The sequence below is a fragment of the Dermacentor variabilis genome, chromosome 8 (assembly GCF_050947875.1).
Source record: "Dermacentor variabilis isolate Ectoservices chromosome 8, ASM5094787v1, whole genome shotgun sequence".
NCBI lineage: Eukaryota > Metazoa > Arthropoda > Arachnida > Ixodida > Ixodidae > Dermacentor > Dermacentor variabilis.
In genome coordinates this window covers 52,823,496-52,840,690 of record NC_134575.1, presented here as the reverse complement: position 1 = coordinate 52,840,690, position 17,195 = coordinate 52,823,496, and the positions used below count along the sequence as shown (strand labels likewise).

Below are 17,195 nucleotides of genomic sequence, written 5' to 3'. Positions count from 1 at the left end.
TTCACCTGAGTGTTCATAGTAATCGACATTGGCTCTAAACTTTACCGTTTTCATTCAATATTGGTATATTAAGATAATATTGGTTGTGCTACTCCGACCTTTATAGCATGAAGCGATAATTCACATTTCATCACGACTACCCGTTTTAAAGTGCGATCTTATTATTTCGGGGCCACTTAAGATTACCACATTCAAGAGCCTGTAACATACTGATTTGCTTCTGTAAGGCAACCGCTGTACCGATTTGAAACATCTGTGGTTATTTCATAGAGCAATGTAAATTCTAACTGAATCGATTGAACAGAATAATAATTTTGAATGAGGATTTTTTTACGAACGTTGTAGTATATGGGAAAGTAAAAAAAAGGCACTAAGTTTATGAATTGATAACTCTGCACTAGTAAAAGATTGGTATATTGAATCTGTTAGAGTATATAAAAGGGATAACTATGATATTCAATATACAATTTACGTGATTTTTTTTTACTATGGATGCAAAGCTTTTGCTGAAGTTTTACTCAGTAATTACTTGTATATTTCAGGGGAACGAATAATACGTAGCTCCTGTGTGTTCACTTTTGATGTATCATTAGGTTCAGTTTATAAATTTGCAATATCGTATTTCATTGCGTTTCTCGTTGTTCATATCGTTTTTATATCATTATCAAGTTGAACACTTGATAATTATGTTTTGGGAAATTTAGCAATGCTACAGCTATTTTCATAAGAAATCCTAAGGCTTAAATAAAAGAAAAATGCTTTGTACAGTCACTAGATGTCATTTTCTTTAAATTCAACAAGCCTAATTAAGTTCGGTCCAGTGGTTGTCGAGAAAAACTCTTTCTCTGGTTCTATTGTTATGGGGAAAAAAATAAACGGCACCTGTTTTAGGGTGTGGCTCTTTCATTTCTTCCTTTTGTTTTTCACCTCGGATCGCAAAAGCCTGCGCCCCACTTTACAGTTCTTCCTCTTGACCTTCGATTGCGGTGTGCGGCTACACTGCTCCGGCGCAAATACAAAAAAGAAGAAAAAAGAACCAAACACAGCAAACACAACTCATCAGTTCTGTCGAAAGTCTCTTAACGCGGCATACGTGCGCTGAAAAATGGCCTTTCCTACGTTGGCCAACACGAATTTCACTAGCCGGGTGTAGCCTACACGCAACGTTTCTTCACCCAGTTTCTCAGTGATGACGAAAGGGCCTTCTTACTTTGCGTTAACCTTTTGCCAGGTTACTGTGTGTCTTGCTGTACCCACACCTCGTCTCCGGCCTGGTTTTGTGGCCCTCGCCGCTGACGGTACTCATAATACCGTTTCTGGGCCTTTTGCACGTCGGTAGCCCTTTCGCGAACTTCAACCCACACGTTGCGGCAGGTGGTTTGTAGTGAAGCGGTACCTCCGACTGCTACAGGTGTCTAGGTCACGGACAGTGGTCAGCTTTGGAATCCATCCGTACGGAACTTCGCATTGGAACTTGGCACGGAGAAGTTATCTGCACGTAGTTCCAATGCGAAGTTCCGACAGAAGTCTGAAACCCCTTTCCCTTTAATAATGGCTTCTCTCCGCCGTCCCGGTTTCCGCCGAACTATTACGACAAACACAGCAGCGACTTCCAGAAACTTCGACAAGTAGTCAACTGGGACTAATACGTACCGGTTCCCTGCTACTGTAGTGGGTACTGCTTGACGCGATCAATCCCGATTGTCCGAAAAACATTTAGAGGACGCTTAATCTTCGCCCTTAAGAGTGCAACGCGATAGCATTCTAAGATCCCTGACTGCTTCTCACGCTTCTCGGCAACTGCAGCTCATGTAACCGAAACAGTTACCCAAAAACACTGGCGGCGAACGCTAAGCATGAAGTTGAGCTTTCTGGCAGAAACGCGGCCTCTTGAGTGGGTCGCGAATGCGCGAAGATGAGTGTCATCTGAATGTCGTTGCGAGGAACCAAGCACGGGGCGTGCGGCTCTACGAATGGCAGAAATGCAGGAAAAGGGGTTTGCGTTTGAGTTTCCGCGTAACGGACTTACGTTTTCTCGTACATTCAAATTACAGTCCGAGGGTGTTATACCTGTAGGTTGCGCGTAAGTCGTACTTTACAATTTTTCTGGCGTATTTTACTTTCACAAATTCAATTAGTTCAGTGACGTCTGTGCACTTCACGGAGGGCCTGCGTGGTTGGGTATGCGGAGCTCGGAACGACTTTTCGTTCGAAGATGGTCGACGCCGGACACGGGACCGAAACTGAGAACGTGCCGTGTATGCAGTCCTTCGTTTCTTTTTATACGCTATCGTACTGGCGGAATTGTGCCGTGATTGTGACTCGGTATTCGTATCGTCTCTTGTTTAAATAAACGTTTTCTGAACGCAGGCACAGGATTTTCTGTGACATGCGGCCCTTAGCGCTACCACGTTGTAAACGTCAGAGAGCGGAATGTGCGTGAGCAGCCCGGATTGGGTGTCCCAGGCGACGCTTATGCTTTTGGCACACCTCGCAGCTTGCGACGCACGAGCGAATACTATCCATCCTCCGCCACCAAAAACGTTCCTGGATCTTACGAAGAGTACCTCGTCGGCCTATGTGTCTGCATTCCGGCGTATCAAGAATGGTGTTGCTGACTTTCTCGGAACGCAAGGTGGAGTGGATTACCAGAAGGTGGCGTTCATCTTAGCTGCTGGTGCGGTGGCGTCGAGGGAAAGTTCTTCCACGCAGGAGAAATTTGGAATCGCTTCCCATCCCGGATGATGCCAAATTTGAATCGCACCGTTGAGATTTAGAAACGTCATGTTAGCATAACCTGATCCAGCCCTCTTTGGTTTGGGCTGAGCTCTAGTCGCATGGGTTTCGCGATAGTGCATCGGCAACCTTGTTTAGCGACGCTGCTCGTTGCTTTACGTCTTAGGTATAGTCTTACATGCACTCGGGTGATCCAGCGATTGAACTTGCGCTTCAGGTGTCATTTGGCAAACATCTGTGCAATCGCGGCGTTGGCGGTCACGACAGTGAGCATGCGGCCAAACAAGTAATGCCGGAATTTGTCGTCGACGCTCCAGACAATGGCGAGGCACTCCAACTCGCTCGAGTTGCAATCGCGCTCCGTGCCGGATAATTTGCGGTTGGCGGAGGTGACAGGTTCACCCCGTTGGGGTCGCGCTGAACGATAACTGCGCCTAGATTAACCTGGCTTACATCAGTGTGCACCTCTGTGTCCCAATGGTCTTTGAAATGAGCCAGGACTAGGCATTGTATGAGCCTGTGCTTGAGGGGGACCCCACTCAATACTTCAAGCTTTCTTAAGCATATTCGTGAGTGGAGCTGCTGTGAACGCGACGTTTAAAAGGAACTTGCGCACGTACGACGCGAGGCCCAGAAATGTGTTTAGCTGCTTGCGGCTGCTGCTGCCAGCCTTTCAGGCAAAGGTTGAACGCCGTCTTCGGAAATGTTGTGTCCCAAATAATAGATGGTGGTTCAAAGAAATTAGCAAATTTCTCGGTTCATTCGGAATCCTGCATCAAATAGCCGTTGCAGAACGTCACCCAAGTTTCAAATATGTTCTTCCTCTGTTGTGCCCACCACTAATATGTTGTCGAGGTACACAATACACGTTTTGTCTTCCAGTGGACCGAGAACAATAATAATGGCACGCTTAAATATAGCTGGAGCGGTTCGCAGACCAAAAAACAATGTGGTTAAACTCGTGAAAGTCGCAAGGTGTCCGGAACGCTGCTTTACTCTTGTCTGCCTCGGCGACGCCAGTACTCCGCGCAATGATGAACACATGAAAAGAACCTAGAGTTTCATACCGTGTCCTAGGCATTGTCACTGAGGGGAACTGGGCAGGACTAAGGGATGGTGTGCTTGTTTAACCCCCGATAATTGACACAGAATTTCAGACTGCCGTCCTTCTTGACAAAGAGGACAGGCGCGGTCCAGGGGCTAGAGATGGCCTAACCACATTAGCCGCCAGCAGTTCCTGAACTTGTTCGGCAGTGACATTCGTGTTCGGAATCGCTTCCGTAATGTAATGTAATGTAATGTAAAGTAATGTCACAATAGTATACAGATAGGTGGCTTGGTCATCTGTAGGAATGCGATGTTCCAGCAAGCTAGCGCCTGGTAACTGCGATGTATTGTGTGAGAAGATCGATCTATGACGTTCGAACACTGAGGAAAGCGTTGTAGGTCTAGAGGCTCACCTGTAGCGACTGCAGTAGCTGTTGAAGCTTATGAAGTTGGGCGGAAAAGGACTGCATCGCCTTTGATGGCGAGCTGCACGTCACCGGACAGGAAGTAGCTGGCTGCCAGGATCAGATTGGCGGGTAATTTCTTAACGGAAACAGCAGCCAGAAACTTGCTTTCAGCAACTGCATGGAGACGCAGGTCGCAAGCACCGGTGCGCGGCACGCTACCCCCGAGATCTCGAACACGTGGCTCAGTCCGCGGCTGGAGCACGCGTGTTGGGCGTGAGGCTGCAGCAAGGTCGTGCGCTCATCTGCGGTGTCCACAAGTGCCATACGCTCACCTGTGCCATCAACGCCGACAAGGAGTGTTGGGAGTGAACGCGTTTGACGTTGCATGGTCTGTCGTAGACCTTGCGGACCGTTCGTATAGCTGGGGCTCATGCGGCCGCAAGGAAAACCTCCCCGTCGAACAGCAGCCTGGGGAGAGGAGTGTTCGGGTGCTGTGGTTTTCAAACGCCGGCTTGCGGAATTCTGCAGTTCCGCTGCCTTCTGGACAAAAGCTTGCAGACTGGGTTGCGTTAGACGCTTGGTAAGGATTGCCGCAAGGGTGTGATCTCGGCTGCCATCGATGCTATTCTGCTTGGCCCCAGGGAACGCCCAAGCAAAGCTGCAAGCTTCGAGAAGGTGTAATTTCTTGTCGATGTACGCGTATGTGTTGATACAAGCACCGCCGCCTACCGGCAGAATCGCATCTCCATAAAGCAAATATCGTAACTATCCGTAAGTGCCTCAAATGCGAATGCTAATTCCGCGCTGCAGTTGGCCCTTGTCGAATACTCGCGGCCCTCAAAGCGACGCTATGCCGCTGCATCTCCACGAAGACACCCTTCGGCGATGAATACTTTCAGCACGTCCGTCCGGTGATTGGAGAAGGCTAGAGTGTCCACGCAATTAACCGAGATGATAGGGTCGTCCTCGAACCCATGAAACTGCGGAAGCATTGTCGGTGCAAAAGCTGCCAACGCCCCGGGACTGACGAATGGAGTAAAGGTCGAGTCACGGGGTCATTGCGACAACGCGTAGAGTCCCTGTGCATGGCCATTATCAGCAGCGATGCCGCCACTTTGTACTTATGCCGTTGTGGAACCCTGAACGCCATCCGAGAGCGATGTGGCGGTTAAGTGCTGGGAAAGTCCGTACTTAATCTGGCGACCGCTTCTAAGCACGATGTCCGAGGGCAAGGCTTGGAAGTCTCGTTCTTAGTCGAGTACGCCATTGTAACGGAGGAAAAGACACAACACCCGTTCTCGTCTTGTCTTGTATCCAAATAGTGCCGAATCCCCCTACTAGGGGGATAGGCTAAGAATCAGACCCATCCTGGACTATCCCGTCCCGAGACAACGATACCTTGCGGACTGCGGCTTGGCGTCGCATTCGCGAAGTCATTTGCTTTCCGCATCGCATGGGAGCATAGCGCTGCTTGTGACCGCTGTTGCGACGAGGAAACTATCTAACGCGTTCTTCGTCATTGTTCCGATAGAGCGCACACAGGCAGTCACTCGCGACTGCGCTGGTGCGCCTTGACGTCCGCCAACTTTCGGAGCGGACAGTCCTGAAGCGGCCGACCTATACAGTCGTCACACGAGAAGACAGTCAAGCCACTCTTGAAATTTTTTTCCCGTTCAAATGCCCTATTGGAGAGACTGTAATTCTCATGAACGTTCACGACCTTCCCTGTCATTTTCTTTCGTTTGTTTCACTTTTCTCTACGATGTTCGTTCTGTTTTTCATTTCCCCTTCCTCCAGTACACGGTAGCAAACCAGAATCTTATCTGGTTGACCTACCTGCATTCCCCATCCCGTTTTATATCTCTCTCTTTCAACACCCGTACTTCGGGCAGGCTGTTCTATTTCTTCCTTCTTGTTTCCCTTCGTGCCGTGCAAGCCTCCACCCCACGATGCAGTTTTGCCTCTTGAACTTCGACTGTCACACTATGTATTTACATAGGAGCCCTCGTATTTTTTCCTGTTGTTTGTAGCGGGAAGGAACGAAGGCATTCCGGAAAGTAAACCAAAATTCTTTATCTGCGGTGAGGAAGGGGGGGGGGGTAGGAAGGGGCATAGCGACGCCAGTACGCGTGCTTCTGAAGGAGAACGTTGAATGTGTGCATTTCGCCGCATCAAGGCACTTCCTCGGCAAAATGAAGAACCGCGGTGGCCTCTTTGAAACTCTGGAAGCGCATTTAGAAAACCTTTGTTGTGATTTCCGTGCGAATGGCTTTACCACTATTGTCGTCGTTGTCAGCCTAATTTTATTTTATGTTCACCGCCGGATGAAAGCCTCTACCAGTGACATCCACCTACTATGAAGAAGGAAAACCAGTTTTGAATATGACAAGACAAAACGACAAATATGAGCGCTGACAAGCAACCAAAATATCTCCTCATAGTGAAAGGCTTATGTATGCATATAAGCTTGCATCACCAAGTACAAAAGACCGGGACACGCTTAGAAATCACATTTAAGATATACAGATCTTTTTTGAACAAAGATGCGGAGGGCTCACTTAAGCATGATTGATCATTCTTACGGATACCAAAAGCTTCTACAAATTTCGTGCGTTATTTGTTCCCAACATAATTTTAAGATGACGCGTTTGTCGAAAATTGCTTTTGTCTTCGCCTAAGTGTATAAAACGCGGACCCACGTTGGCGTATTGTACAACTACCTTTATCTTGCATCAGTTTTTGTATAAGCTGCGTGAGAGAATGGCTGCCTGTATAAGCTGCCTAAGGTGCTTGAAAAGTTGCTCAATTCATAATATAATCCTTTCGCATCCTCGACCACGTTTTTCTTTCCTTGGAACACGTTGTGCTCCACTAATACTAGCGGGTGTTCGCCATAGACCAGTGAAATGATCACTGAAACTATATCTGTCTCTTTTGTAATAATAACTAGACTGCTACCTCCACGCAGTTTCTTTCAGATGAATGTAACCGTCTTGCTGTCTTGAAATGGCGCCGTTCTCGAAAGGCAAAAATTGTTACCCACCTGGCTGTAACACGAAGTTACAAAGGAAACACATACATATTTTCTCAGATAGAGAGTTTTGCAGTTGAGGGAAAAAGTTTGTCCTGCTCCGGGGATCGAAAACTGGGACCAACTAATAAATAAGATAAATAATAGGATAGCCGATTGATGAGCGAGACAGAATTTATGGGCGACTCGAAGTGCAGGAACATTTTGTATGGCAAATCAATTGTGTGCAAATCAGAGCTACGGAAATTCCTGCGCCATGAGGATTACTACAGAACTAGTTTGCCATATTCAGCGCGCCTTTTACAATTGGATGCGTTGTTCGCTGAGTGATCTGTAAATTCTTCTTGATGTTTTTGTTTTTATTTTAATTTAAGATTTTCTTTACCTTCAACCTCCTGAAGGTATTGGGGCAGCACTGAAACGACCTCTTCCTATTGTATAGCCAAAGCAACGTGCTCTCTCAGCAGGGCGAGACCTTTCACTACACTGCATGCACTGATTGCTCTGTGAGACTTGAGACTGAGACTGCCCAATGGTGCGCGGCTGTATTTTGAGTTCTGGTACATTCAGACCTCCACCAGAACCGTGAACAGGTCATGTACAGCTCTGGAACCACCTTGTATGCAGGGGACACGTAGCATGCAGTCACATCATAAAAAAAATACTGACATGGTAGTAAGCAGGTTCGGTACATATCTCTTGCAGCGTCAAGAAATGTAGGTGCTTCTCAATATATATACCTTGGCACTCTATTCACACACTATTTATTCTGGTACAAACATACTGAAGCAACATGTTCTAAAGCTCTAGCACGTATAGGTTACCTAAACCGTTCTCTGCGCTCAGCCCCCAAAGAAACGAAGTTACACTTATAACCAACACTTATACAGGCACTTATAAAACCCTAGTTCGGCTAATCTTGGATTACGTGTGTGCCATATAGAATCCATAATTGAAATCCGACATAAAAAACCTCGAATTGATCCAAAAAATGCTATATACTGGTGTTACGACAAGGACTTCTCCCACTCTGCTAACCTTCCCTCCTTGAACCTTTCTTCGTAGAGCGGCGTAATGTAGGAAGCCTTAAACTGTTTTACACCGCTGTTAACTCTGAACGTTGCTCATCCTTGGAATACATTAAGTTAGCTAAAGTATCTAACAAACGGAATTTTCACACTCTAAATATAACGCCCCTGTACGCCCGCACTGAAAAATTCAAATATAGTTTTTTTCCCCTGAGCCATTGAATTGTGGAACCAGCTTCGCCATAACATAAAAAAATTGACACTTGATAATTTTTAACGCAATTGCCGGTTGATGCCCGTGATTCCTAGGGCTATTTATTATACACTATGTTTATATGCTTATATGTATGTATTGAGACCACTTTTTTTTCTCTTTTTCATATGTCTCACACTAGCGCTTAGCAAAGTGCCTTGTACTTTTGATTTGTGTACCCCTTTCTTGCTGTATGTGTGGTACCCTTGATTTTGTACCCCACTCCTGCGATAACCTTCTCAGGGTTGCAGTATGTATTTAAAAAAACGAAATCTCGTGTTTACTTTATGTATGTTGGTTATGCTTTGTTTGGTTAGGATGATGTTAGGTTAGCACCCCTAGCCGACAGACCATAGTCGAGCACACTTCTTTATACTTTGACCTAATTGTACTCAATCTGTACCGCCCAGCAGCTCATTAAAATACAAGAATTTCGATCGCAGTAATGAATTTATTAAATGTTCCGCGTCCGCATGGACAGTTCCGGGAACGCATGAGCATGCGGCTTTGGGATCACAAGAAACTTCAACACCACCAGGTTTCCAGAGGTGTTCGTTGCTAGCACATGGCTTTTTTTCCACGATTTCCCCAGAAGTGGTTGTTGATGCAGGGAAACGGCGTCCCACACACATTTCCTTTTGGATTCCACCTTCCCGAGCGACGTCGATTGTCACCTCTTTTGGATCTTTTCCACTCGAACCCACACTCCATTCTTCGGCGAAGCGATGATGGACTCGGTTTTCTGTTGAAATTCACCCTGCAGCAATAGCAAAGAGGAAACTAGATAAAATAAGACGCTCTGCTCGTTATGGTCACACAAGCACGCCTTAATTGGAGACGAAGTAATCGAGGGTGGTCAACAAGAGATGTTTCACGCTGGGGGCCAACGTTTCGCCATCAGGGCTGCGAAGAAGTCCCGTTGCCGAAACGACGGCTCCAGCGTGAGACAGCCCTTGTAAGACCATTCCTGATTACGTGTGCTTAACGAAGAGTACTTGAGGAAGTGGAATAATTTTAAGTATTTTTGCCTTTCTTCTTGTTTGATGACAGAAACATCACCATTATTGCCATAAACGTACACCCGGCCACAAAAGTTTAAGGACCACGGGATCGCAGAAAGCGTTCAATTTCTAAGCAGCCTGCAGCTGTAGCCAGTAGAACTGTATACGAAAATGTTCTTAACATATTCTAGCCGATGCCCGAAATGCAAATACCAGGTTGCGTTGTGAGGTTGTGGAGATATTCAGCTTTTTCTCAAATTTCATGCTCCGTAATATTTTGTGGCCGGGTGTACATTTCCATACTATTGAAGGCTATCGGTACCGTCCATGTACTAATAACTGCATCTGATTGTTTGATCGAACGAAATCGTGTTAAAATATCGATATGGGGATGCCTAATATCGGAAGCGTGCTCTATACTGGGCTTTCTTTCTACTCGTGTTCCTAACTACTCACGCGCTATCGAGCTCTCTGGCTGTATTGAGCATTTCTGAGAAATCCCTGCGCTTGCTCTCTTGTTTTAGCTCTGAGGTGGAGTAGCCAGTGCTAGCTAAATGCGCCAACCTCTACTTCACACGCACAAAGATTATGCAGATAGAACGCACAGTTGGAATGCCCTTTAAGCGAAGCTTTCGTGGAGCTGTTAACTAGATGTTACAGAGAGAGAGAGAGAGAGAGAGAGAGAGAAAAGGGAAGAAGCAAAGGCAGGCAGGTTAACCAGACTGAGTCCAGTTTGCTACCCTACACCTGCGGAGGGGGAAGCGGAGTAACAGAGATAAAGAGAGAGAGATAACATGAGTCTATACCACACTTTCACATGCACTAAGTTAGGTGTAGGATGTCTATAGTCGGGCACTGAAGTCTGTTGCCTTCAGGTATTGAAGAAGCGCTCGAACTGCTTTCTGGGCTAAAGAACTGTGAGGCCAGGTTCCCAAGATCTTTGCTTCTGTAATGGCCTGTCATCCACTCTATTCAAGGCACACTGGAGAGTCTGATGTTGGTTATCAAAACGAGAACAGTGGCACAGAAGATGGCTGATGGTCTCTTCACACTTACACTTAGCGCACATTGGTGAGTCCGGCACTCCAATACGATAGCTGCAGGAGTTGGTGAATGCTACTCCTACACACAGCCGACAGAGCAGTGTTGCGTCACATCGTGAAAAGTTTGCAGGTAATTTATGTTGCAAAAACTGAATACGGCGCGTACTGCCGTTTTTATTGGCATTCTCGGCAACGTGCAGCTTCACGCAGTGTTTAGGTTGGTTCGCACCACACAGGTCATAACTGCAATGCACTGAAATACGTTTCCGTTTAAGGACGTCGCCACTGGTATGCTATGACGAAACACTGACCACACTTTATGCGAGTGCATACTGTGAGACATGGACTGAGTGATGTCACGAGGACGAAGGCAAACTTTGATGTTCGTCGAGGGAAGTATAGCAAGCAGATGGGAGCCCCCAGAACAAGGTATGACGCGAAAGACAGTACTTAGGCGGAGCTTTATTCGTCCGTTTCATATCAGCGTCTGCGGACAGGTTTAAACTGGCGCACTCGCGCGTTCATCTCTGCGCGAACGTGCTCTTGGACAGACGTCCTCTCAGGAACGCGTGCCGCTAGACCGCGATGCGGCAATAGACAAGAACGGCACCGCGAGCGGCGCTGCTGCGCCGGCATGCGAGCGCCGCATGCGGGGCAAAATTCAAATAGCGGGTGGTACGCCTCTCCCATCTCTCGTTCCCACCGGCTTGATTTCCTCTTGCACTGCGCGTGTTTGGGCACGTACACGCACGCACGTGTGCCCACGTGCGTGTGCGTGGACGTTTTATTCGAAGGACGATGTACAGTCTGTTTCACACTTAGGGGAAAAGTCGTAGTGTCTTGCATCGCGATGCGGCGAGCACTTGAGTCAAACGGCGGCAGCAGCGCGCGCAGGCGCAGGTGCTCGAGGGGCGGGGACTTGAACGGCGTCGTCTGCTACGGCGGCGCGCGCTGGCCACATTGTCGGGAAGCGTGCTACTGTCAGGGGCAGTGCGCCGATTTCGTCGTTATTGCGTGAAATGAGCCGGTATTTACTAAGCGTTGTGCGACGCACACTGATACGCCTCGAAGATAAGTTCATCGCTGAAAGGTTCTGGGCAGTCACAGACGAAGTAGTGATTCCATACGTTCTTGACGGCCCGTTCCTGGAAGGCGACTTTATGTGCTGACACAATAGGCCGCCCATCCACACTGCTCGTGTTGTGCAAGAACTGCTGGAAGAGGGCGCAGTCGCTCTCTTGGAGTGGCGGGTCTCAATCCCCGGGCGCCAAGAGAGAGAGAGCAAATGATGAAGGAAAGATAGGGAGGTTAACCAGGACTGAGCCAGGTTGGCTACCCTACACTGGGGAAAGGGAAAAGGGGACGGAAAGATTAAAAGAAGAAAGGAAAGTCTACTGGGTATATCCTTCGGTCACTCAGTCCAGATCACAGACGCTGATGCAATCCTGTAGCCTTCAAATATCGCAGCAGAGCTTTTGTGGCCTAAACAAACCTAAGCCTAAACCTAAACCTAAACAGTAGATGTTCTATAGTTTTCTCGGCACCGCAGGCGCCGAGAAAACCCGGGCGCCAACATTATTTAAAATGTCTGGGGCTCGTTGAAAGTATCGTTGGCGCACCATCCCATCTATCAGTCGTCCGAGGATAGGCCTCCATCCACCATCGTCCGCGACTGCGGCGTGCTGCGATTGAACAAATAGCTGATCAAGTGACTCTATACATCACTGCCTTACAGGATAAGCGCTGTCATCGCTGCCGCTGGGGACATGACGAGATACTAACTGAAGTTCGGAGCGTGAAACGTCCAATTCCCCGCCGGCTGGCAGGGCCCGTCTGGTGTAGTGAATGAGTGTCGAGAAAAATCACTTCCAGCTCATTGTCTTAACCTAAAACATTCCTTTATTCGTATCCGCTTGTTTCACCTTGTTCGACCCTCATAGTTATCATTGCTGAGTGCTTTGTTTTCCTTTCGAGTCAAAGACTGAGCACGTTGCGCGCACATGTTGGTGCGTCTTGTCGCTGCGCACTACGGTAGCACACACAGTGAAGCAATATACTTGCAGGCACTCAGTACACCGGCCTTTCGAAAGAACAAACGAAGCATGCTGTCAAAAGAAGTTTGTGCAACTCCATTATCGCCAGTGAAGGCTCAAAGTTTGGCGTCGCACAACGTTTCGTAAAGAATATCAGCTCCGGTCCCGCAGTAACGATGAAATCGGTGCACTGCCCCTGACAGTAACAGGCCCCTCGACAATGCGGCGAGCGCCTGCAGCCGTAGCAGACGACACATATGAAAACTCCGCCCCTCGAGCGTCTGCGCCTGATCGTGCTGCTGCCGCCGCCCGACTGCAGTGCTTGCTGCATCGCGATGCAATGCGTTCCGAGTTTTCCCCTAAGTGTGAAACACTGTTCATGCTTCTATTTGCCTTTAAGAAGATCGGTACGCTTGACGATTATTTTTATGGCTGCAATGCGGTGAAAGGGCAGCGCCTCCGCCGGAAAAATCGTCGGCACATACGATGCGTGTTAGCTAAAGCCATTTTTGAAGTTTCTTGCAAAATGTTTGCTACAAATCCGTGTTGTCTCAGACGGCGACAACGGACTTCCATCGACACTGTGCGGAAATAAACAAAACATATCGCCGCACAGCACGAGTACAACTTTAACCAGTACGTCCCCTACAATATAGACTATAGGCAGCAATGTAAATAGCTTGGCCATTTTTTAACAGTGCTCAAGCAACGGAAGTTGAAATTATTAGTAATCATTTATGCTTTGGCAATGCCGGCGCGACCAAGACGCGGGCTTGTGACATCCAGTAACTCGATCCATCGGTGCAATAGTGATGCAGGAATGAACTCCGGTCATGTTCAATGCATCGTGCACATATTCTGTTTCTCGGCACTCGTGAGCTTCGGCCCCTGCTAGCTCATGCAACAGAAGTGGCTTCCATTATTGGGCAGCTCACACACAAATGAAACACGAGAAAGAAGGCAGGATAAGCGCTGGTCGAACAACTGAAAGTTTTTATGTGAATAAAAGGTTTATACACCGAGTAATCATGAAATTCATGTGGGGTACATATAAAAACTGCACATAAACTCACGAGTGATCAATAAACGAGCTCGCTTCGTTTGCCAGTTGTTTACTTCGTTCGGCGCACCGCAGTATTCCGTGTCTGTCGTCTGCTTTTTTCGCGCCATTTTCTTGTGAATCGGCTGAATTTCACTGGTGGCATCAACCCTTTCGTGTTTACATTGCTGTCGTGACAGTTAACAACACCATAATAATTTTCGGTCATCCGAAGAGGCGCCGTCGCAAACAAGAGACGTTTCGCGTAGCGCGACCGTAAAGGGAAGCGGCGGCGGAAACCTACACCCGTTAGTGGTGAAATCGTTCCGCCAGGGGAGAAACGAGCGCTGGCGTCTAGGACGAAGCGTGACGTGCGGACGTCTATAAATGCGATGGTACGAGAGGAGTATGCATTGCCATTGTGGCCTACAGTTTGAGTGCATCGGCCCTTTGTGCAAGAATAACGAGGTTACCTGCCACCTTCGGGCACATGTTTGATTCTTCTATTGTTTGTCTCTCAGATATTGAGGAAAGCAAGCAGCAGCAACAAGAGGCAGCTATGGTTATCAAATTCAGACAATTCGCCTGAAAAAGCCTTGCTTTTAAAGAGAAGAGGGGGTTATAGTGTAATCTAACTCATTCAACTTTTGTTGTGAAAAAAAAAGAGAGAGAGAGCTCCAGAAGGAAATTAGGCAAAAGACAAGTGGCTTACTCGGAAAAAAGGAAAAAGGAAATCTGTGGACAAATACTCATTTATGGGTTGTGAATGCGAAAACACTAATGTCCAGTTGAACGCAGCTGAGGGGTCCTTCGAGTTAGGAAGTCCTCGCGAGTAAGCGAACTCGTTGAGACGCCTGCGTAATGCCTACTTGACAGCACAAGGCCGCCGCACTTCGATCCTTGACGTCATGCTACCTTGTCTGACTACCAGTGAACTTAACAGGGACGCTCCTGAGGAAGCAGCGGTGATTCAGACGTCACCGCTTTCGTCACGCTCGGCTTGGCAATTCCTGCTCAAGTCGCACGACGTTATCAAGCAGAGTGCACATGCACGGTATCCTGGAGGTGCTGGTTTAGCCCCAGTGGGTAAGACACTCGGCTTTTGAGCGTGGAGTCGCAATTTCAAAACTTCCTACCGCCAACGCATTTCCTTTCGAATTTATTATGTTTATTTTGTAGACTGTTTCTACATTGCGATTACCGAGGGAAACTTAGAACGCGGGCGAGAGCTTGCGCAGACAAGGAACGCACGCATAACACAGCCTTCCGAGAGTGAGGGTGACGTGGCGTCGCGGTGCTGCTCTCTCCCCTCACCCAATAAATGGCGCGCCGTTGCGACAGCACGTATTCCCCTTCGCCCGCTTGGCTCGGTCGAGGAGCGCACATGACCTGGCGTCGCAGCCAGTGGGAATTTAGGTGCCGTTTCGGTGTTACAGGTGGCGCCTTTTTCGTTCAACGCGCCGTTGGATGCTTTCGGATCAATAAATTGGGAAACCTAAATGAGATAATTAAAGGTGCTTTCACCTCCCACTTGGCGTTTTAAGCACACGTAAATCTACTAAACTTTGCTGTACAGGCCTCTAATTCATCACCCAGCCACGCAACCTTCTTTTTACAAATTTACCTGGCACAAGTTGCCCGTAAAATTAGCTAAAAGGTTTATATATTCCACAGCAGCCAGAGGGCTCTGCTTGTTGAAGCAGGAAACAGTCGTGCGTCAGGAAAAGCCTAAATACTTTTGCCGACGTTGTGCGTCCTTTATGGGCATCGTTGTAGCTTCCACAATGCATTTTTACTGTTTCCACATCGTTAGTCACAGTAGTGTCGTTGTGAACGAAAGCCGCGAGGAAAGCACAGGCCTGTCCTCTTTGCCAGAAGTCCGGGAAAAAAGCATAATTATGCCGTTTAATACGCACAGGTAGCGGTGATGCCATCCTCCAACTTTTCCTTCTGTACAAGAGTCCCCTGTTTCTATTCGCGAGCAAACATTTTAGACGCACCAGTGTGCTTTAACATAGAGACACTAACAATAACAAGAATGAGAAAACTGGAGCGAAACATCTTCCCCCCCCCCCCTCCTTACTTCGCATTGTGTTCGTTTGGATTGTTTCTCTGTTTCGTGAGCGTCCCTCTATCAGTACACATGTTTTCCACAATGTACCAAAAATGTGATGTTCTTTCGAATCTCGTATTAACATGTTCAGCAAACCGCATATCTGCATATGCAGCTATACGCTGTGGTCTTTATTGATAAGTTCCATGCGCATGTATACCTTCTATCATCAACAGCAGCTCGCGTTCTCTGAACACCACAAAAAACGCCGTATATTCGAGTGCAAGCGCATGCATCGCTCACGTTTGCGTGTCTGGAACCCAAGTGCAGCCGGAACCCGTGCACAAGTTTGGCAACAATGAGAGTCATCTCAACCTGAGCCAGCCTCATGCCCACACAGTTGCGCGCGCCCGCGCCGAAAGGCTGGAATGCTAGGGGATGCCTGGCCGCCTTTTGCTCCCGGGAGAACCTGCGAAACATAGAACACGAATCACAATAATCTAGGACGTTCCCCCCGAACATTTCATACTGGCTCAATAGATAGATGGATGCGTGGGAAAGCAGGGGTTATGGACCGGTCGGTGGTATGGAATGGGACTCTACATATGGGAATAGATGGATTGACGGAGAGATTCCCGTTTCAAAGCGGAGAGAGCGTTCGCTTTGAAACGAGGTGACAGCTGGTGCCACCAAACTCGTTTTCACCTTCGTTAAGCGTTTACTGTAAACCATTAAGGATTCCTAGTTTTTATAATATAAACAATGAACCTTAAAAATGCTCATTGACACGGAATGTAATGTCTTTTAATTTGTATGTTTCCTTCCTATACTTCAACAATGCTGCAGCTGTCTTTTCCATCGCGCACATACATTCACCTTGCCTATGGTATCTTCAAGGACAAAGGCCTGTAACAGCACAACCGCGTTTGCATTTATGTCTACGCGTACTGCGACGCGCTAGAAAAATATATATGTTGTGGTTTCTGCGCTATTGTCGCCTCATACGCATGCATACACACTCCTAAAGCAGTTGTTCCTTTTGGCGTGTATATTTGCCTAACAAAAGCAATCGTAATCTGTCTAGCCCGCATCTAATTTCTTGCAAGCTGCAACCCCGGTACTTCCAAGTCACGAACACCACGCGTATTCTCAGCATGACAGAGCATTCTCGACAGGAAAGTATCGAGCGCAGTGTTATCGGGAAAGGGAACGCAAGCAAGACAGATGACGATTATCGTTGTGCGACCAAGAATGCAAGTTTTTAGAGTGTAGTCGTCATCGGCAGTAGTTTTCCCAAACCGCCGTGTTTTCCGACATTCTGAACTTACTTCAAGCTGTAGTGCACTTTTCTCGGAATTACGCAATACTTTCTCTCTTAAATTTATCTTTTGCCATATTAGTGATGATTGCTAATATTGACACGTGAACTCGTTTATCTTTTACGGGTGAGCGCTTTTACCGTCCAGAAGATGTTATCGCTCAGCGCGGGACGCGTCTACATGTATCGCAAGTTTCTAGAATGTT

The 17,195-nt window shown here is 47.5% G+C and overlaps 1 protein-coding gene across 1 annotated transcript in view; it reads right to left on the bottom strand.

The window, feature by feature from the left end:
• Positions 1-8,939: 8,939 nt before the first annotated feature.
• LOC142590213 (cytochrome P450 3A14-like) overlaps positions 8,940-17,195 on the bottom strand; it is a 44,933-nt gene continuing 36,677 nt past the window's right edge. Inside the window, exons 13-14 of the mRNA XM_075702133.1 lie at positions 15,975-16,140; positions 8,940-9,259 (exon numbers count right to left, since the gene is read on the bottom strand). Coding sequence (XP_075558248.1) covers positions 9,173-9,259; positions 15,975-16,140 — 253 coding nt within the window. The 3' untranslated portion in view covers positions 8,940-9,172. The remainder of the gene's footprint in view (positions 9,260-15,974; positions 16,141-17,195) is intronic.